At 57.3% G+C, this 21,851-nt stretch overlaps 1 protein-coding gene across 1 annotated transcript; it reads right to left on the reverse strand.

The window, feature by feature from the left end:
* Nucleotides 1–2,144: 2,144 nt before the first annotated feature.
* Chga (chromogranin A) lies at nt 2,145–11,389 on the reverse strand. Its single transcript, XM_042692761.1, has 8 exons — nt 11,332–11,389; nt 10,877–10,923; nt 9,084–9,177; nt 8,494–8,562; nt 7,496–7,594; nt 5,120–5,512; nt 4,159–4,574; nt 2,145–2,552 (listed from the first exon to the last, which is right to left on the reverse strand). The coding sequence occupies exons 1-8, from the start codon at nt 11,375–11,377 to the stop codon at nt 2,469–2,471; spliced, it is 1,248 nt and encodes a 415-aa protein (XP_042548695.1). The 5' UTR covers nt 11,378–11,389; the 3' UTR covers nt 2,145–2,468.
* Nucleotides 11,390–21,851: the final 10,462 nt, after the last annotated feature.

Consider the following 21,851-nt stretch of genomic DNA (forward strand, 5'->3'; position numbering starts at 1 on the left):
CCTGTTCCCTAGAAACAGAGCATGGCTCTGTGGATCGCCATAGCCCCTCCTCTTCCCTGAACCTTGGCTTGCTCTCCCTGAGGCTCCGGCTGGGCCCTGTGCTGGGTTGTGCCCAGCGAGGGTCTGCAGCACAGGCTAGCATGGAGGCAGACGGGTGCAGCGGCCTCATCCAGAGTACCTGAGGCCAGGGAGCCCGGCGTCCTCGATGGCTCTGCTTCCTGCACCTGCTGCCAGCTGTGCTCATCTGCCCCGCCCCCCCCCCCAATAGAAGATGGAGCAGGGCTGCTCTGTAGCTATGGGGTCGGGGAGTGGATGTCCCATACGCTGCAAAGGACAGCTAGTTTCCATGGGGGCCCGGCCTCGGCTGCTCCGGCCCTCTGCTGATTGTGGCCAGCAGCTGTGGCTTGGAGAGCCTGGCCAGGGTGTGCGGAGCTCACCGCCCGCAGGCTGGCCGGAGAACCTGCTTAAGGAGCACTTTCACCGGACCGCCCACTAGTTCAACTCCACCCTGTCCTGTTCAGCATCTCTCCCAGAATTCCACGCTGAGTATTTCCTTTATCTACTTCCATGCGTGTATAAGTGACCCCACAGGCAGTCTAAAGCCATGGCCCTGTCGTCAGCTTTGGAGGGGTCACATGTTTGCTCCATGTACTTAGGACAACTCAGGCGGCTGTCTCTGCGGTGGTTGTTTGGGGGATGAGGGGTACCTGTGTTCGTTTACCAACTTGTCTTGGAGGAGGACGTTCTGCAGCCTAGTGCAGCCTCACTGGTTGTTCTGGGGCTGTTGGGGGGGGGGGGGGGGGAACTAAACCTGCCTGTGTGAAAGGTGAAGAAATAAACACCTTACAGCCGAGCCTGGAGGCTCACACCTGTAATCCTAGCTAACTCAGGAGGCTGAGATCTGAGGATCCCCATGTGAAGCCGGCTGGGGTAGAAAAGTCCATGAGACTCTTACCTCCAAATAACCAGCCAACAGCCAGAAGTGTATGTATGGCGGAGGTGACGGGACCAGCCTTGAGCAAAAAAGCCACTTAAGTTCAAGTTCCAGTGCAGGTACGAAAGTAAACACTTACACTCTGTACAACACCTTTATCGTAACAATAAATGAAAATAGACTTCCAGCAGTGGGCAGCCGTTGGGAGGGACTGCAGCAGGAGGCAGCCAGCCTCATCTGCAAGGCCCAGGCTGCAATCCCTAAACTGGTCTCCTACCAGAGCACTGGTTTTCTAGGGCCCTGCCTCCTTCACCTGCTAGGGAGAGGTAGCAAGTATTATTCCCATTCCCTAGATGAGGAAACTGAGGCTCTGAGAGCCTCAAGAAGGCCTGCTAGGCCCTTCAACCGAGAATGGCTGGGCAGGCCTCCAGCCTACCTGCTCACATGCACCAGGCAGGACCTGGACTCTCGGGAACTTGATTCTCAAATCCCATCGGGCCCTGTCCGGCTCTGTCTGCATCCCCAGGGGGTGGCAGGCCTCTGCTCCTGCCCACGATGCTCATGCGGACCCGGTCCGGAAGTACCAGGCAGGCAGCCGCTAAGGCTGAGTCCTAGCCACGCATCATTCTCACCACTGCTGGGGGTGGGGGGTGGGGGGGTCATCCTCTTCATCTTGATTTTAGCTGAGAGGCACTGGCCAGGAATATCAGCCCCAGGCTGTCCTCTGAACCCCCTGAGCCCCCTGGACCCCCTGGTCCAGGCTGCAGCCAGCCCAGGGAGCCTGTGAGGTGCAGGCTCTGAGTGCCTGGCTGAGAACACGGCTCCTGCGGCTGCTTTGGCCGGTGAGGACCCAGGCTCTCCCACGGAGGGGAGGGAAAACACACGCAGGGGCTCGTGTCAGGAAAGCCAGGGCAGGCCTGGGCCCCGGGCCCCGGCTGGCACTGTCCTGCCCAGTCTCGCGGAGGGCCAGGCAGGGTCAGTGTCTGCTGAAGCTGTGCCAGCCCAGCTCCCACATGGCTGGAACGAAGAGAAGGTGCAGCAGAGGCCTGTTCCCACGCTGCCACCCACCAGGACAGGCTGGTCCCCCATCCTACAGAGGAGGAAATGGGGGCTCAAGGTCAAAGCCACCTGTGGTTAGGTGGCTGAAAGGCGTTCCTCGGAAAGCCAGCGCCTCCACCCGCCCAGAGTGAAGGGGAGAAAAACTCCAAGAGAAATGTGAGCCCAGACAGAGCACGTTTATTCTTCCTTAGATCAACTTCATCTGGAATATGTTACAGTTGGAAAGTTCTCAGCTGTCACCCAAAGATCAGATGTTATTGCAGTTGTGTCCAGTGGATTAGAAGGTTGAAAGGAAACTTCTAGAAAGCTGCCTGTGTTAAGAGGAGTGATCCGGATTGGAGGTGGAGGCCCCCCTGCAGGGGCGTCCAGGGCGGGCGCTGAGATCAGAGGGGCGCGAAGGGCAGCGGGCTGGCCGGGGGAGGGCCCGCAGAGGGGGCAGCAGGGCCAGGGCCGTGGGGCCCCTCCGGCCAGCGCCTCAGCCCTGCCGCAGCGCCTGCAGTTGGTGGGCCACCTTCTCCAGCTCTGCCTCGATGGCCGACAGGCTCTCCAGTTCTTGGTCCTGGGAGAGAGGAGTGAGGATCACCTGGAGGCGGACGGTGCCAGGGCACGGAGGGAGGGGAGGGCCGGCCAGCACGTCAGCTGTGGGGCCGTGACGGGGCGCTGCCCCTCTCAGCCGGTCATCTCGTGTGTCTAGAGACAGCGCGGCCACTGCGAGGCCGTGGGAGGACTGGGCGCGGGGTGGGGGCAGGGCCTGGCCACGCTCACCCCAGCCTCCTCCTCAGCCCGCGTTGCCTCCTGGTTCTTGACAGCGCGAATATGGGGAAAAAACAACACTGCTGCCTCCCTGGCTCGTTCCCCAGGGAGGGTTCCAGGGCGCAGCGGGCTGGGGGCGGGGCGGGAGGCTGGCCGCCATACTTGCAGGAACCTCAGGACTACAGCACAGGCTAGCTGTTGGGCCTTCATCCTTGGGACCCGAACCCTTTGCTGCAAAGGTGGTCAGGGGAGCAGGGGACCCCCTACCCCCAGCCTTGCTCTGTGACCCAGGCCCCCGGACTTGACACCATGAGAATGGACGAGAGAGTTGAAGGAGGCCACCTCCTGTCTTCTACCTGCATGCCAGGGAGCCCAGCAGGGCCGGACGCTGGTGGCCTGGGAGCTGCAGGCTCCAGGGCCTCCCTGCTGGCCCTTGGGCATGGGGAGGGGCACCCACAAGCCTGGGGTCCCCCTTTCACCATTTGCCACCCAGACTCCCTCTGCCTGTGAGAAAGGAAGCTGCAGCTCCACGGGTACCTCGCTCCCCAGTTGGCCTGTGCCCATCCCCTGGGCCGAGCCCTGGGCCTGCAGCGGCCGAGTGGCCCTGGGCAGGCCAGGTCTTGGAAGCCCATGTGTTCCAACCATAATAAGGGGGTGAGTAGAAAAGACTCTGTACCCCTATTTCAGAAATTGGGGAAAACTAGGGGCTGGGAAGGTGGCTTAGGGGTAGAGTGCACATGAATCCCTGGGTTCGAATCCTCAGTACCACATACACAGAAAAAGCCGAAAGTGGTGCTGTGGTTCAAGTGGTAGAGTGCTAGCCATGAGCAAAAGAAGCTCAAGGACAGGGCCCAGGCCCTGAGTTCAAGCCCCAGGACTGGCAAAAACAAATGCGGTGGGGGGGGGGGAGGGGGAGAATAATATGGCTCAGAGAGGAACAATGACATGCCCCATGTCACACAGCCAAGAGCAGACAGTGGTGGCCACTGCCCGCGCGCAGGGGCCCAGGGCCAGCAGGCCTCCCTGTTGCTATGGGGGGATGGCTGCAGGAGTGAATCTGGAAAGGGGCACGGAGGCTCCCTGGGGACCAGGAGGCCATGGACACCGACCAAAGTCTCCCTAGGTCATGACTGTCCCTTGCTGCCCCCCCCCCGCCCCCCCCCCCCCCCCGCTTCTCCTGGCCTTAAGTGCTCAGGGCCATGGGTGCCCTGGACCCCCAGGTCCATCTTGCCACGCGGTGTCCACGCAAAGCACCGTGTCCCCACACGCCCCGTCCTGCTGTGGCCCACAGAGGCTCGTCCAGCGTGGCTAGCACTGCCCCGGGCGCCCCGGCCTCTGAGGGCCTCCTGCCCGGCACACCCCAGCCGTGCACCGTCCCCACCGAGACCCGCCCGGAGCCCCTGCCGCCCCACCTCGGCTCTGCGGTTGGCGCTGCCCTCCTCCTCCTTCTTCTCCTCGCCGCTGTCGTCCCTGGAGGGCAGCCTCCAGCCCCGCCGCAGCTGAGGCCCGGGGAAGCCCGAGGCCCGGGCCCGGAAGGAGAGCCTCATGGAGCGGTCGGGGTCGTCGTCCTGGGCCGGCCGGTCCGGCCGCTTGTCCGCCCTCAGCGCCTTGGCCAGCTGGTCCATCTTGCTCCATCGCTTGGCGTCCTCCCACTCCCCGGGGAACCGCGGGCCGCTCTCCCCGCCTTGGAAGAGGCCTGGAGGGGCCCGGGCCATCGCCGCCGCCTCCTCCTCCTCCATCGTCCGCGGCTCGCCCTGCCCCGCGGGGCCCCGGGCCTGCTCTGCCCCTGGCATCCCAGCGCCATCTGTGGCCAGCGCGTCCTGCCCACCTGCGGCAGGGGAGACAAGACCCAAGACTTCCCCACGACTCTGCCCGTCCCTGGGGACCTGGCATGTTTCCCCCCCCCCCCCCCCCCCCCCCCGCCCCCGGGCCCAGCCAGTCACCCCCACAACGGGTCCACTTGGAATAGAACCGTCTTGAACCTCTCAAAGCTCAAAGGGAGGGCTTGGCCTCTGGCCCGCTCACCCCTGGAGCTCTGACGCAGCTTAGGGTGCCCCCCCCATCAGTCTGCTCCCCATCCGTGTGCTGTTACTTTCTTGCCTCCCAGGTTGGAAGGTACTGTGTGGAAGAGTGGGCGGTGCAGGGCCTGGAGTCAGGCAGCCAGGGGAGGAAGTTGCTTTACTACAAAGGAGCTGTGTGGCCTTGGACAGGTTACCTAACCTCTCTGAGCCTCAGCTGCCCTCTGGAAGATGGACCTGACGGCCATGTTTCAGGACTGGTATGAAGGCAGAGTGAGCTCATGGAATGAGGTCTCCCCCATCCATGTTGTGGCAGGGGTGGGGTGGGGGTACCCATCACCATACATGCTCTCACCTTTCTGGATGTTCTTGGAGCCCAGGCTGGGGTGGGAGTCAAACGCTGCAGTGGGGTCTTCATCCTCAGCAACTGCCTTCTCCCCAGCCTCGGCCTCGGCCTCCACCTCCTCCTCCCGGTCCCGGGCCTGTGCCTGCGGCCTCTGCTCCGGGCTTAGGGCCCGCTCTCCCTCCCCCGGGCCCTGTGAGGGGTCCTCCCGGCTCCCCGCGGGGAGGCTGGCTGGTGCCCGGGGGCTGGGGCCCTGGCCGTCCTCGGCAGCCTGGGACTCCTGCCCGGGCTCTGGGGAGGCCGGGGGCTTGGCCTCCTGGGTGGCCCCGCCGGGCTTCGGCTCAGCTGCGTCCTCCCTCTTCTGCTCGGCATCCCCCGGGGCTGCCTCTGCCGTCACCGTCACCGCTGCAGAGAGCGCAGGGGGAGTCAGGCCCTGGGCCAGGCTGCCCGCGGGGCTCCAGCCCAGGCTCAGAGTCAGCCAGGCTCAGCCTCTGCGAAGTCCAGCCCAGCACAAGCGCTGGGGTCTCTCTTCCTCCTCCGGCCTTGACCAGCGCACACCTGTACTGTGTTCCTGCACTTCTGCCTCTTAGAACAAGATGTAGCTTAGAGCCAGTGCCTGAGGCTCACGCCTGTCACCCAACTACTCAGGAGGCTGAGATTTGAGGATCATGGTTCAAAGCCAGTGTGGGCAGGAGACTCTTATCTCCAACGAACCACCAAAAAGCCTGACATGGAGCTGTGGCTCAGGTGGTAGAGCCCTAGCTTTGAGTGAGAAAAGCTCAGAGGCAGAAACAACAACAAAAATAATCAGACCTTGAAAAAGCACCCCGAACCCTGGAGCAAACTGGGACGAGAGCTGAACTGCTGTGTGGTTCTGGGCAACGCCTGAACGTTTCTGTGTAGGAGCACCTCCACATGGGGCTCCTCTGTCCTCAGCATTTGGTGAGCGTGCTCTGCTCCTTGGTATTTTAGATTTTCATTAAAAGAGTTTTAATCGGTTTAGTTTGTTTAGATTTTGTTTTTAGGCAGAGGCTTGAACCCGGGGCCTCTTGCTTGCCAGGAAGCACTCTGCAAATTGATCTTTCCAATTTTAGCCCTTTTGTGTGTGCTCTCTGGAGATGGGGTCTCCCTGACTTTCCTCAGGTGGATCCTTCTGCTTTCTTCTCCTGAGTAGCTGGGATTATAGACATGCACAACAGCACCCAGCCTTCTGATGGTTGAACTTGCTGTCACTGAGTGACACAGAGGAGACACTGCCGGACACATGCCACCACCTGTGCCCCACTGACTGCGCCTTGGCGGGCTGCTCCATGCCACCGCCAGACGTGCAGGAACGTGAGGCCACTGGTCCCCGCAGTGCAGGCAGCAGAGGCAGAGTTGAGCCCCATCCCAGGCCTCCACTGCCAAGGGCAGAGTCTCTTTTAAAGCCCTGCCTCTCCCTCCCCCGCTCCTCTCTCAAACACACACGCGCGCGCACACACACACACACACACACACACACACACACACACACACACGGTCCTACGCTGCCCCCACCCCCAGTCCATGGAAGGTACCACAGTGGTCCAGACACTGGCCCCATGGAGGCTGGGTGCGGGGGTCTCCCAGTGTCCCACAGCAAAGCCAGTGTGCAGTTGGCCACCCCCACCTGGGGTGCCCCACTGAACCCCCTTGGAGCCTCACGGCTAGCTCCTGGGAACCGTCTCATCCACCAACCTCTGGCACCACAGCGCCAGGCTGCGCAGGTGCCATTTGTAGCTTTTCCTAAACAGGAGGATGAGCCGCAGCACCTGCTGGCCAGACGCATGGGCTTTTCCACACTTAGGCCACAGGAACACAGGGCTCCACCCCAGGGGCTCCAGGAGATGCTGAGACCTTGTATTTACAGCGCCAGCTGGGGGGAGGCGGGGGGGAGGAGCAGACGAGGCTTCCCAGTGGGACAGGCCCAGATGTAAACCAGGGACTCAACTGTCTGGTCCTATTTCCCCATGGATAAAAGGAAGGAACTGGGGCTGGGAAGGTGGCTCAGTGGTAGAGTGCTTGCGTAGCATGCATGAAGCCCTGGGTTCAATTCCTCAGTACCACATACACAGAAAAGCCCGAAGGTGGCACTGTGGTTCAAGTGGTAGAGTGCTAGCCTTGGGCAAAAGCAGCTCAGGGACAGTGCCCAGGTACTGAGTTCAAGCCCCAGGACTGGCAAAGAAAGAAAAAGAAAAAAAAGGGAGGGGGAGGAAATTACAGCAATCTTCCAGGGCCTTGAGTTGTGACCACTTAGCTACATACACATGCATGTGCATGCGCATACACACAGGCACACGCGCGCGCGCGCACACACACACACACACACACGTGTGCCTGTGTGCACTGTGTCAGCCAGGCTACACCCACCTTGCACCCCAGCTGCGTTGCTGGGGCCCTGGAGCACCTCGGAGAGCTCCTCCTCAAAGCTGCTGGGCCTCTTCTGCTGCTGGGCCCGCTCCTTGGCTCCTGTGGCAGGAGAGGAAGAACGGGGCCTTGGGATAGTCCTGACATGCCAGTCCCCAGGGCTGAGCCCTGCTCCCTGTCCGGGGGCCGGGCGAGGAGCTCCAGGCCTGCCAGGCTCCTCCAAGTCACCTCCCCAGACGCAAGCTTCTCCACTGGGGAAGGAAGAAGGGGGGTGAGCCCTGCCTGACAGAGCCTCACACAGCAGGAAGGTCTGAAGGGAGCAGAGGGTGGGGGCAGGAGGGGTGGGTGCGGTGCCCTTGAGACCCGGTTGGCAGCTGGGACCCCTGGGCAGGAGGAAACAGTGACTCTGGTCCTAACGACTCAGAGTTGATCGTGGTTCAGGCCTCAGCGTGGTGGTGGAGGGGGTGGGGTATCTATCAAGCCAGGAAGGAGCCTGGGGGGCGGGGGGCAGGAACAACAGCAGCAAACCCTCCATCCTAGTGTGCTGCCCATCTCTGCTCCACTGCCCCAACGACACACACTCCATTCCCAACCGCATCTGGGTGTGTGGAAGGTCAGGCAGGGCGCTGCCTCTTCCAATGCCCCTGGAGTCGTCAGGAGGGGACAGGGCCCCTCCTCTCCCTGTGATCAAGAGGGAATCCTGTCTGCATTCTCATCTTGAAAACACCTCCCTGGCACCGCAGAGCTCCAGAGGCCCTGGGGCCTTCGGGGAGCTATGTGGGATCCTGGCATTCTCCCACTCACTGTATGACCTTGGGAAAGTCACCCAACCTCTCTGAGCCATGATCTCCTTAACAACATCCGTAGCCAGTGGAGCCAGGTGCACGGAGGACCCCGCTTTCTCTCGCAGGTAGCTGACAGGAGCCTGCTCCATCTTCCACCCTGGCTTTCTGACTCTGCTACTGGCATCTACCCAGAATCAAGCACAGTGGTGGCAATACCTTGGAGAGCGAGGTCTTGGAGCTCTTTCAGCAAATTCTGGTGTCGCAGGATGGAAAGAATGCGTTCATCTGCAGAGGGACAGACACGGGGCCGTTTCCAGAGGAGGGCAGAGAGAAATGGGAGGGGAAGGGAACAAAAGGGCGGGGGAGAGCGCACGCTCCAGGCTTTTTTTCTGAACACTCAGTCCTGGAGTGGTACCGTGAGCCTCGAAACGCTTGCCCCTGGTGTCTGCCGCTGTTTTGCAGCCACTGACCCCCACAGCAGACCTCCAGGAAGGGGCTGCAACGAGGCTCCCTAACAGCCTCCCACCTGCAGGTCTTATTTGAGCTCTGCTCCACCACCCAGCCCCCTGCTTCCCCGCATGGCCATCCTCACCCAGTGTCTGAGCCCAGCTCACATTTGCCTCCCTGCTGGTCAGTGAGATTCAGGGACATGGGAGCTGGCACCCCTCCCATCGCCTATGCCCCTCACCCCCAGCAGTGCTGGTCTGGGTTGGTACTTGGTCAGGGTCTGCTGGATTAAAGGAGGAAGCTGACTAGCCACGCGCCCATCTCCTGGCCTCCCGGCCCTCCCCGCCACCGGCCCCTACCTCCTTGCAGGGTCTCCAGACACTCGTGGCTGACAGGCTTGGGGCTGGGTTTGGACAGCGAGTCGGAGATGACCTCCACAATGCACCGCATTACCTGGGAAGACAGCAGGGCGGGCTGTGCCTTAGCGATAGTTGCCCTGCACCCCCTCCCCGCTCTGGGCTCATTGGGTGCCCAGTGCAGGAGGGCCAGCAGCACACAGCCAAGTCTTCCTGTAGTCCAGCAAGGTGCTGTGGATAAGCCAGGTGCCCAATAAAAATGAATCATCATGGAAGATGGCGCCAACTGGATACCATCAGGGAAGATGGTATGCCAGCTGTGTGACTTGGGCAAACCACAACCTCTCTGCACCTCAGTTTCCTCTTTTGTAAAATGGGAGTGGGATATCTTCCCAAATGCCCTCCTAAGGTAATGAGATACCGATGAGAAGACACGCCATAAAGCATGAAGTGTGTCTCACACACACATACACACACACACACAGGGACTCACACCTTCAGGCGGCTTCCACAGTGCAGAGCGGGAAGGGAGCAGAACGTGTCAGACATCACCAGGCTGTGCTGGTGGGGAGCGAGGGGGTGGAAGGCTGCCACTGTGGGATGCCAAGGCAACCAACCGATCCGCAGAGCCAGAGTGGCAAACTGGCAGACGCTCTCTCTGTGTAGCCCCAGCCTCAGGATGACCCCAGACTGCTGGGCAGGACATGGGGACCAGAGACATTCCTCTAAAGGACCCGGTAAGCAGCACTCAGCAGCCTGCACCTGGATCTCCTGGCATCTACCCGCTGCGCCCCAGCGAGTATCAGATTCTGGGAGACAGGAACTGGAGAGGGGTCCTGGGATAGTTAGAGAGATCAGGGGGACCTCCAGGAAAATCAGTGTTGCCAACTAAGGACCTACTATGTGCAAGGCATTCCCCATCCATTGTTCCTTCTCCTCATGTCTCCCCAGAGGGAGAGGGGAAGCTGGAAGGAATCTTGTTAAGGTTGCATGGCTTAGAATGAAAGGCGGAGGTTTCAATCCTGGCCTGGATGCATTGGTTAAGTAGGAAACATCAAGCAAATTGAGGCTGAAATCTCTTAGGTGAGCTTTGTTTTTCTTGTTGCCTCCAACAGAAGAAACCACTCTTGAGTTGTCAGAAATCTCTCCATCACTCAGGTTGATTCTCTCTCTCTCTCTCTCTCTCTCTCTCTCTCTCTCTCTGAGAGAGAGAGAGAGAGAGAGAGAGAGAGAGAGAGAGAGAGGAGTGCCACAGCATGGGAAAACAGCCCTACCTCAGAAGAGAACAAATTCCAGGTGTGTGTCTGGCGTGTGTTACCCCCACAGGAACTGCTAAGAGTATCCTAACCCCCTTTCCCGAGTGACTGCATCATCAGGCTCCGACTGTCTGGGACTTAGGGTGAAGGGCTGAAAACTTGGGGGGGAGCAGGGATTATTGCCAGCAGAAACTGGTGGAGAGGCCAGGGGGGAGCCCAGCACCCAGGCAGGATTAGGAACAACCATAGGCAAAGAGTAGCCACCCCTTCCTGCCTCTGGAGTGACAGGGACAGCGGCCTGGCCCTGGCCCAGGCAGGCGACACCCGGGCCCCTTTGGGCTGCAGGCGGAGCTCACGGAAGCCCAGAGAAGTCCACAGGGGGACAGCTCGCGTGTTTGAGAGCTTATTTTTCAGACTGGGCGGCCACGCTGGGGCTTTGGCTTTCTGCCAGAGTCACCCCTGCAGCTGCCCGAGAACTGGCTGTGAGGTGTCCACGGGAGCCTCCCCCTAACCAGGGACCCCCCCCACGCCCCTTCTTACCTTGGCATCCCCTTTATTCATAGGGCTGTTCACGGGAAGGGCAGAGACTAGAAGAAAAGGACAGGACGGGGGTCAGCGCACGGCGGGGCTCCCCATCCAGCTGTCCCCTGCTGGGAGCTGGCCCTAACCCTGCCCCGTGGGGCACGGGGTGTGAGTCCCAGAGCCCAGCGCGAGGAGAGCAAGGCCGGCGTGCAGCGGGGCGCGGTGGGGGCAGAAGGGGGGTACCCCGAGCCGAAGGGGGGAGGACGGGGAGCAGCTCCCCTCTCCCCATGACCTTGGCCGGCCCGGCGCGGAGCCGGTGCTGGCACCGAGTCCGGGCAAGGGGGGCCCCCAGCCTGCGAGTTTGGGGGTCGGGGCCCAGCTGCCCCGCGGGGCCGGGCCGGGGCGCTGTCCGCGGTGCTGAAGCCGAGCGCGGGCGGGGACGGCCGCGGGGCGCCGGGGCCTCGCTCGCTCACCTTGGCCCGCGCAGAGCAGCAGCGCCAGCAGGGCGGCGGCGCGCATGGCGAGCCCGGGGCTGCGGGCCGGGCTGCGGGCGGCGGGGGCGCGGGCTGGGCGCGGGCCGGGCGCGCGTCGTCTGCGGTCCGCCCCGGGGTCTCTCGCGCCGCGCTCGAGCCACTGCAGTGGCGGCCGCGCGCCGGTGCCCCGCGTTTATACCCCGGCCCCGGAAATGACGTCATCGGGCCGCCCCCGCCCCACCCCGCTCGCTCCGCCCCCAGCCTCACCTCGGGCCGCCTCCGTCCCCTCTCCCGCACCCCGCCGCCGTAGCCGGGGGCTGCTAACGTAGTCGGCCGGTCCCAGGCGGGGGCACCGAGGCCCAGCTGAATCTCCACAAGTCGCTCCCGGTCTCTGCGCCTCGCCTCCTCCTCCACGGCGCCTCCCCTCCGCTGTCCCACGCCCGCAAGCGTGCTCCCTGCACGGCCCTCGCCCTGCCAGCCAGTTCGCGGCCACTGTACTGACTCCGTGCTAGGAGCGCGGGGCGCGGATGCGCGCGCACTGCGCCCGCCCCCGCGGAGGGCTCCCTCCCACCGGGGCTTTGTTCTGAGTGTTCTCAGAACCTGGTGTGGTGTGTGCGTGTGTGTGTGCGCGTGTGTGTGCGCGTGTGTGTGTGCGCGTGTTCACCGGTACTGGGGCTTGAACTCAGGGCCTGGGCGCTGTCTCTTAGCTCCTTCCTGCACTCTACCACTTAAGCCATAGCTCTGCTAACGCGTCTTGTGTCTTGTGAAGTCTGCCTCTGGTTGCTTCCGCCCTGAGGCCCATCTCCCCCCTCCCTGGGGACTTGGCCAGAACCCCTCTGCTAGAGTGGCATCTGGGTAACCTCTTGGCACTGAGTGGCATCCTCCAGGCCCCGCCTTCTGCCTATCTTCATTGCTGTCTATCTCCTGCCTACACTGTGCCTCCTCCTGTCCCTACGTGAGAAACTGCAGTGATGTGCGCCACCCATCCATCCATCCATGCACCTAACAACCACTGGTTAAGGTTCAGCTACCATGCACAACAGTGAACAGAACAGCAAAGGCCCAGTCCTTACATAGCCCATGTCCTAGAGGGTGAAGCCAGAGGGGATAAGGAAAGAAGCCAAATGCACAGTGTATCAGGTGGCGGTGATGCTGTGCTGGCCAGGGGCAGGGTTATGCTGAAGGAGAGTGGGTCTGAGGAGGTGTCGTTGGCAGCAGGTGAGGGCGTGGCCAGCCAGGGGTGGGGCATGTGCCTGACACAGCCAATAAAAAGCAAGGGAGTGGGTGGGGGATCCAGGGAACACAGCAGAAGGGAAATACAGAGCTCATCTCGTTCTTGGGGAAGCACAGAACGTGACTGAGCGCCTACCACCAGACAGGGGTCAATCACGTCGAAGCTCTTCTCTTATTGTGTGTTGAGGCCGCTGCTTTCATTCCAGGTTGGTTTCCAGCCCGGCTTCAGCTGTGTGCTGAAAGACTCAGTACCCAGGGCCTATGACATTGGGTCACAGTGACATGTCAACTTGGTGACTCGCCTCCTGCGTGCTGGGGCATAACTGTGTTCCAGCATCTTAAGCACCATCATCTACTCGCTTTCTTTAGGTCTGTTTTATCTGCAGACAGTTGGGCTGACTTTTGTCTCTGCTGCTATAAAGAAGAATCTGTGGCATTTCTAATGATTTCAGGCATAAATGAGAGATGTGTGAGACTCAGGTCAGGAGTCCGTGAGCCCACCTGGAGCAGGGAGGGGAGAGAGGGGACATCACGCTGAGACTTGAAAAACCACACCAACCAATCACGGGGATAGAACGGGGCCTGCCTGGGGCTGGGTTGAGAGCATTTTGTGGATACAGAACCGGAGCGCAGGGTGGAGACAGATGTGGTGGCAGCCATCATGTCTCCCTCTCCTCTCCCAGCATGCTCTGCAGTCTGCTCAAGCTCACACCCAGACCAGCACTTGCTTTGTGTCGAGGCATGGAAGTCCAACAGGATCCTCACTCTTCCCTTCTCTACCCTTGATTCTGAGTGTTCTTGGGTCCTAATTTGGAGGGGATTCATCTGCCTGACCCCCTTAGGAAGGGCCTTGTTCATGGCAGGCCACTTCAGTACCTGTGGCCAAGATGGAGGCTAATTGGGGGCCTGGGGCTGAGGATGGAGTCCTCTGGAACAGGAAAAGGAACAAGGCTTTGAATCAGCTGGACTCTAGTGACAAGGCTGATGGAGGGTGAGAAAAGCCCTGGGGCCTGGGGTCACCCCAACATGGAGACCACTTGCAGCTGCTGGCCTCCACCCAGGGACCTCTGCTAGATGCTTCCCACAGTCCTCCAAAGGAGGAAAATGACAGCCACGCCCTCACAAGGGAGCCAAGAGCAAAGGTTGCTCACTTGTGGATCAGGAGGAGGAGGCTCAGAGATGTTGCCTGCGCTGCCTAGTGCCACACAGCTAGTAAGTGGAGCGGATGGGACAAGCCTTGAGCTCAGGCTGTCAGCCCCCTAAGTGGCCATGTGAGAGCATGTTGTGTTTGGATGAAGAAAGTCAATGGTATTATCATCTGCCAAAAGGGAACATTGGGGCTCCATCCCGAGTCACACACACATTGAAGAGTGGGGTGAGAGCCCCCTTCCCCTCACACTTTCCCAGTGCTCAGCCTTGGGTTTTCCTCCAGGAGGAGTCTGCCCTCTTCCAGAGGAGGGTGGGGTGGTAGAGATGGGCAGTGTGGGGGGGCAGCCGTAGATCCTGGGCCTAGATTCCTTTTTCAGTTCTACCAAAGCTGTTTGGGCGCTGAGAAGGGGAGATGTTTCTTCATTCAACGAACACTTGTTGAGTAGCTACTGTGTCTCTGGCTCTGCTCCTGATTCCTGGAATACGCTAGCAAGAAAGAGACAAGACCCTCTTGGAGATTGTACTTTGGGTTAAGGACACAGATGATGAGCACTGAGCCAGAATAGATGAGTGCATCGCTGACTAGGTTCTGCAGGCTGCAGGACTTTGGGGAAAGGAGGCAGCTGAGCAGGGTAAGGGGCCTTGGAGCATCAAGGAATGGGGTGTGGGGAGGCTGTTTGGTAGTCAGGGCAGGCCTCAGGCAGCGATATCTTGGCAAGGACTTGAAAGAGTCGAGGGAGAGAGCCAGGCAGACACACAGCAGAACAGACAGCCAATGCAAAGGCCCTGGGATCCTAGGAAACAGCTCTGCCTCCATCCCCTCTTACCCCCCCACTCCCTCCACCCCCAGGAAAGTAGCAGCTGCATATCTGATCGGGGAGCCTGTGGCGTTGGACAGCAAAGTCAACATACCCTCAGCCTTGCTTACAAAATCATATTTTCCAAACACACAGCTCTGCCAAGCCCCTTATCAGACCTGCAGGTGGAAAAGCCCAGCTGGTTGCCTGGCAATGTGGCTTTATCTCTGCGGTCTGTGCCGAGGGCCACGCGAGGCGATTTCATTAGTTCCCCTCCCGGCTGCCTCAGCAAGCATCCCTGGGGGCTTCCAATTAAGGTCTGGCTTTTCTTCAGCAGATGTTTGCTTTAATCCAATGAAGAGGCTTACAGGCTCCTCAGTGCATGATGAGGGCTTTGGGAGGCCCCAGCCGGAGAAGGGGGTGATGATGGGAGATGTGGAGGGAGGGCACTGTTCACTCCAAGCTGTGGACCCCTAGATTGAATCACTAAGGATGAGCCCAGCTGACTGACAAGAAGGACGGGGCAGGGCAGAGGGGAAGCAGCCATCTCCTCTGGGCCTTCCTCCCCCGATTGCAGGCCAGGTTCCCACAGGGGTCCATGGTGGGACCCCTCCCCCCATCCTATCAGAGCAGACACCTGGCAGCTCTGCAGGGGCTCCGCAAACCAGGACTTTCAGGTGATGTTTGGGCTCCAAAGTCATACACGTGGACCAGAGTGGGGACGCTGTAGAACCTGTGGGAGGGAGGAGGCTGAGAGTGAAGGGCAGAGGCTGTGGGGGTGGGAGGAGGGAGCAGCACCCCAGCCTTGTCAAAGCAACCCATTGAGGGGCTAAGAAAGGGCCAGGTAGGTAGGCCTCTGAGGGACGGGGGAGGGAGAGGGAGAGGCCTTTCACTCTGAGCCCTCAAAGGCTAACTTAGGCTCTCAGCTATTTTTTTTTTTTTCCTGCTCAAGGCGAGTGCTCTACCGCTGAGCCACGCCTCCACTCCTGAACTTTTTGCTGGTTAATTGCAGACAAGAGTGCTTGTCCTAAGTGTCAGCTCAGGGGGATGGCTGCTGTCCGTGGTGCTGAACTGTCGTTTGCCAGCGAGTGTGCAGGGCACTGGTTAACGATTCTTGTCAAAGAGGTCTCAAGGATTATAGATTTAAGATACGGCTTTCTCCTTAGATGTTTAAACTTAAAAAAATCATAACAGAATAATTTAAATCATGGCTATTTTTCTTCAAAATGTATGGAATTTTATCGCATTTCCAAGACTTAGACATTTTCTACCTCATGGGAATTGGAAGAGAGAGGCACTTTGCATGTCCTCATGTCCTTCCCAGGGATGTTTGCATGACTTCACCCATGGATGTGTGCTGCAGCAATGTGAACGCATGGTCTCAGCCCTACACTGAGATGAACTTGACACGTCAAGTCACTCATCTGGCCTGCAGTTGTCTCCTTTTCCTTCCTTCCTTCCTTCCTTCCTTCCTTCCTTCCTCCCTCCCTCCCTCCCTCCCTCCCTTCCTTCCTTCCTTCCTTCCTTTCTTTCCCTTCCTTCCTTGCTCCTTCCCTCCCTCTCTCTCTTCTTTCTTTCTTTCCTTCTTTCCTTCCTTCCTTCCTTCCTTCTCTCTCTCTTTCTTTCTTTCTTTCTTTTCTTTCTTTTCTTTCTTTCTTTCTTTCTTTCTTTCTTTCTTTCTTTCTTTCTTTCTTTCTTTCTTTCTTTCTTTCTTTCTTTCTTTCTTTCTTTCTTTCTTTCTTTCTTTCTTTCTTTCTTTCTTTCTTTCTTTCTTTCTTTATCATGGGGCTTGAACTCAAGGCTTATGCACTGTCCCTGAGCTTTTCTGCTCAAGGCTAGTGTTCTACCACTTTAAGCCACAGTGCCATTTCCAGTTGGAGATGAGTCTCGCAGAGTTTCCTGCCCAGGCTGGTTTTGAGGCACGATCCTCAGACCTCAGACTCTTAATTAGCTAGGATTACAGGTGAGAGCCAACAGCATCTGGGTAGCTGTCTCCTTCTAACATAGAAGTGACAGCAGAATGGGCTGGGAAGGTGGCTCAGTGGTAGAGCACTTGCCTTGCATGCATGAGGCCCTGGGTTCGATTCCTCCCATGACTGGACCCCCCCCCCCAAAAAAAAAAGAAGTGACAGCAGAAGAGCCCTTGGCTGGATTACCTCATGGATCCTTCTCTCTCTGCGCACAGTGGCTTCTGGTTCACTGGCCCTGTCTCTCATATCCCTACCTGCAGTTTCCCAGAAGCATTGGAAAATAAAGAAAACCTGACACCTTTCCCACATCAAATTCAAAAGACAGTTTCTCACGAGAGGTCATACATCTAATTGTTAGTAATATTCTAAGGCCTTTTCCTCTGATCTCCACTCCTGAGACCTCTCAGGAAAATAGCCAAACGCTCCCTTTTCTGCTTTTATGCAGATGCAATAGCTCAGCCTTCTATGGAGGTGGAAACCCACTGCACTGAGAAACATTTGGTCCCAGATGCAAACAGGAAATGGTATTCTCTTCTGGAGAGAAGATCAACGCCTTAACAGGAGGGCTGAGCACAGCACATGCTACTGCATTTGCCCCTCAGCCTGAACAAGCCAGGAGGTTTGCAGCTGCTGCACGCCCCTGAGGAGGGGGCTCAGGAGGAGCTACAGCACCCCCTCTCCCTGCCAGCCCCCTCGGTTCTCAGCTCCAGGCTTGTGGCTCAGGGCCAGGGCTCAGATGAGGCTCAAGTCTGGACCTTCTGGAAACCCAACTACCTCACTTTGTGCCATATCCCTGAATTAGTGAATGAAAAAATTACCAGTTGAGTACTGGTGGCTCATGCCTATAATTCTAGGTATTCAGCAGGCTGGGGTCTGTGGATTGTGGTTCGAAGCCAAACTAGGCAGGAAAGTCCATGTGACTCCTGTCTTCAATGAACCACCAGAAAACCAGAAATGGAGCTGTGGATGGTGATAGAGTGCTAGCCTGGAATGCAAAAGCTCAGGGATAGTGCCTAGGCTCAGAGTTCAAGTCCCAGAACTGCACACACACACACACACACACACACACACACAAACACACACACTTACCAAAGTGAACCCAGGCCCATGGTCCTGAGAGATCAGAAACCTTTTACACAACACAAGGGCTGAGTCTCAACTGCTTTTGTCCTGGAATCACAGGCCTAGACAGGTCCTGGAAGGTTACCTTGTGCCTCAGAGCCTCTGATAATGCCAAGTCCCCATAAAGAAGGCAAAGAGCTTGAATGGTCATTCATTGCTGGTGGTAATGTAAAATAGCACAGTCACTTTGGAAACCAATTTGCCAGTATCTTTTTTTTTTTTTTTTTGTCAGTTGTGGGTCTTGAACTCTGGGCCTGGGCGCTGTCCCTGAGCTCTTCAGCAAGGCAAGTGCTCTGCTATTTGAGCCAAAGCACCACTGCTCATTTTCTGGTGGTTTATTGGAGATTAGAGTCTCAGGGATTTTCCTTCCTGGCCTGGCTTTGAACTGCAATCCTCAGATCTCAGCCTCCTGAGTAGCTAGGATTACAGGAATGAGCCACTGGTGCCCAACACCAGTATTTTAATAACTAAATATATGCCTACCATAGGACCAAGCCATTCAACACTTACAAACTTACCCAAGATAAATGAAAGCATTATGAACATGAATGGCCATACAAATTTTATTTGCAATGCTCACAATAGGAAACAATGCAAATATCTACCAACAGGTGAGTAAATAAACAAGCTGTAGTATGTTCATATATTGAGATATTACAGTATTGCAATAAAAGGAAATGAAGCATAGATACACACAACAACATGGATAAATCTCAAAATAGAAGCCAGACTCAGAGAGAGAAAGAACTGTATAGCTCCATTTACATAAAATTCTGGGCCATGCATATACATCTAGAGTAACTGACAGCTGTTTATGGTTGCCTGGGGTGAGGATGGGAAGACATGAGGGAGAGAGTGAGCTAAGGAGGGAGGGAGGGAAGGAAGGGAAGGAGGGAGAGAAGGAAGGGAGGGAAGGAGGAAGTTTTGGGAAGTGGTGGATCTGTTCCCTAGTTTGATTGTGGTGATGACTTTCCTGTTGTATCCATATGTCAAAACTCACCAAATTATGCGATTTAAATATGCACAAATGCATGTCAACAAAGCTGTTTTAAAAAAGAGGCCACCGCAAAAACACAAGGATGCTGTGTAGGTGTCTCCTGGTCGCATGCCAGTGTGATTGTCAGGGAAGGTTAGTGTCCCCACCTGACCCACGCAGACCCTCAGCAAGAAGCAAATCCGGGGCCGGGCCCATGGTGAGACCACACTTCCTCTTCTGGGCCCAGCACTTCCTCCCAGGTCCTGGCCGTGCTCCCAGGAGTTACCCAGGGCCGGTCAGCACACCCTGAGCAGAGGCACGGGCGCCTCTGCCACCCGGAGATGCAATCTCCCCTCCTCTCCACACTTCCCCCCTGGCAGCAGCCCTTCGGATCGCACTGCTTGTTCAGAGAGAGAGAGGCCGGGCTCGGGCATCTCCCCAGGGAAGTAATAGAGCAGGAGAGTGAGATAAGGGACCTGTGCAATTGCCTGACCATGCCTGACCTGCACAGAGACGGATCAGCTGACCTGGTCATTCTTGCACCTGGGTCTCAGAGAGGCTGCAAGGGCCACCGGCTCAGGACTGGACCCAGGGGTGAGGGGTCATAGTGCAGGGCAGAGGGGTGGGAGATAGGAACTGGAATGGGCAGGGTGGAGTGGACAAGCGTGGGAGGACACCCACCCTTCTCCCCTCCTCTCCTCCCCTCCCCTGTCTTCCCCTCTCCTCTTCCTTTTCCCTCTTCTTTTCTGAGTTCAAACTGAGGTTTACCAAACTTGGGAGTGGCTGAGCCAGTGCTTCCTCCTTGATTTGATCTGATCCCACCGACATTTTGGAATTGCTCAGAGCTACAGGGAAGTCTGCCTTCCCCAGGCTCCTCCAGGTCCTTAGTCGGCAGCTTGTCTTCCATGCCTGATTTGCTCAAAAATGGCCATCTGTTCCTTTTTAGTCATTCGCTCTTTCCACAAAAGATTCTTCTCTTCCTCCACCTCCTCTTCCTCCTCCTCCTCTTCTTCCTCCTCCTCTTCCTCCTCCTCCTGCTCCTCTTCCTCCTCCTCCTCCTCCTCCTCTTCCTCCTCCTCCTCTACCTCCTCCTCCTGCTCCTCTTCCTCCTCCTCCTCCTTCTCCACCTCCTTTTCCTCCTCCTCCTCTTCTTCCTCCTCCTGCTCCTCTTCCTCCTCCTCCTCCTCTTCCTCCTTCCCCGTCTACTTCTCCTCCTCCCCTTCTTTTTCTCCTTCTTGGTGTACTGAGGCTTGCACCCCTGCTTGGCTCTTTTGCTCAAGGCTGGTACTCTGTCACTTGAGCCACATCTCTGCTTCCAACATTTTGCTGGTTAATTGGAGATTGGAATCTCTTGGACTTGTCTGCTTGGGCTGGCTTTGAACCTTGTTCCTCAGATCTCAGCCTCCTGAGTAGTTAGGATTACAGGTATGAGCCACCGGTGCCCAGCTAAGGGACATGTGGGTCCTGAAGGTCCATCGATCATGGGCCTTGCCATGAAGTCGAGTTGGGTGAGAAACCCACTCTCCAAGCATAGCGAGTGCAGAGGCCCCACGCAGTCCATGCGAGAGAGAGAGGGGGGGGGAGCTTGTCTATTTCAAGTATCAATAGTCAGCAGTTTCCATGGATACCATATCATAATAACTAGATGGAATCAGGGGCAAATCAAGTATTTATTTCACTCTTTGATGTCATCCACTTTCAACCTTTTATCTGCTTGTACGTCGTGTGTTTCAATCCATTCAACACTCTGAGGCGGAGGGGTGCTATGCTTGAATGCATCAATTAGTAGGAACCATCGGAATGACATCTAAACATAACTAACATTTGTTGGGAAATTATCTCTAACACAAAATGGTAACAAATGGAAATGGCCTTCCTGAGACTCAGCAGCAAGGACCTCCTCCTTCTGCCGCTGGATGAGCAATGCTCCACTGCTCCTGCCCGGCTGGGTTTTCCTGCCATTCGCCCCTTGTGCAGGGTCTTGACTTCACAGTTATAGGGATGTGCTGGGGTGGGTGGTGGGCGGGGCTGGGGTAGGCGAGGAAGGAGGCATGTGTTCACCCCTGTGCTCCTCAGGGACCCTTCTGTGAGTGGGGACAGGATCACAGGCAACAGGACCCCGTGTACTTCAGTTCTGAGCAGGGCTTGGGACCTGGAGCCAGCCTGGGACCTGTGATCCTGGACTCGTTTTTTTCTTTTTCTTTTGTGTCGGTTGTGGGGCTTGAATTCTGGGCCTTGGCGCTGTCCCTGAACTCCTCAGCTCAAGGCTAGTGTTCTACCACTTGAGCCACAGCACCACTTCTGGTTTTCTGGTGGTTAATTGGAGTTAAGAGTCCCAAGGACTTAATCTGCCTGGGCTGGCTTTGAACCTGGATCCTCAGATCTCAGCCTCCTGAGTACCTAAGATTACAGGCATGAGCCAATAGCGAGCCTGGCTCCTGTACTCATTTTTTTTTTTTCCTGTACTCATTTTTATGAATTCTTTATCTAAAAGTCCCAGAAAGCCAGGCACTAGTAGCTAATGCCTGTCATCCTAGCTATTCAAGAAGCTGAGATTTGAGGATCATGGTTCAAAGCCAGCCCAGGCAGGAAAAGTCTGTGAGACCATTATCTCCACTAAACTACCACAAAAGCTGGAAGTGGAAGTGTGGCTCAAGTGGTAGAGCACTAGCCTTGAGCAAAAGAAGCTCAGGGACAGTGGCTGGGCCCTGAGTTCAAGCCCCGGGACTGGCAAAAAAAAATTTGATGATGTTGATGATGATGATGATGATGATAAAAGGCCCAGAGATGTGAAAGCCAGAGGATTGATTCAGTCAGGGAGGGGTGTGTCCACCTGGGAGGAAAGTCTTCACTCTCAGATGTGGTTATATTTACCATTCTGAGTGAGAATCATATGAAATAGGAATCACCCCCACTGGGCAAAATCCTGGCCTTGTTTCTAGTTCAGTACATGCACTTATCTATCTTCTACGGGACGCAACCTGGCTCATAAAAAGTTGTGTGAGTGTGGGCTGGGAAGGTGGCTCAGTGGAAGAGCACTTGCCTTGCATGCCAGAGGCCCTGGGTTCGATTCCTCAGCACCACATAAGCAAAAAGAAAAAAGCCAGAAGTGGTGCTGTGGCTCAAGTGGTAGAGCGCTAGCCTTGAGCTGAAGAGGTGAGGGACAGTGCCCAGGCCCAGAGTTCAGGCCCCACAACTGGACCTCCCCCCCCCCAAAAAAGGTGTGTGTGTGTGTGTGTGTGTGTGTGTGTGTGGTGTGTGTGTGTGTGTGTG

Source organism: Dipodomys spectabilis, unplaced genomic scaffold (assembly GCF_019054845.1).
Source record: "Dipodomys spectabilis isolate Male_0828 unplaced genomic scaffold, ASM1905484v1 ptg000157l, whole genome shotgun sequence".
Taxonomy (NCBI): Eukaryota; Metazoa; Chordata; class Mammalia; order Rodentia; family Heteromyidae; genus Dipodomys; species Dipodomys spectabilis.

Bases quoted from the DNA above. Each gene is read 5' to 3' on its own strand.
- Chga (XM_042692761.1), bottom strand. From the start codon at position 11,377: ATGCGCGCCGCCGCCCTGCTGGCGCTGCTGCTCTGCGCGGGCCAAG. The intron at 8,563-9,083 runs GTAGGGGCCGGT...GTCCCTCTGCAG, and splicing joins TCTGGAGACCCTGCAAGGAG to ATGAACGCATTCTTTCCATC. The intron at 4,575-5,119 runs GTGAGAGCATGT...CCCCTGCCGCAG, and splicing joins CTCCAAGAACATCCAGAAAG to GTGGGCAGGACGCGCTGGCC.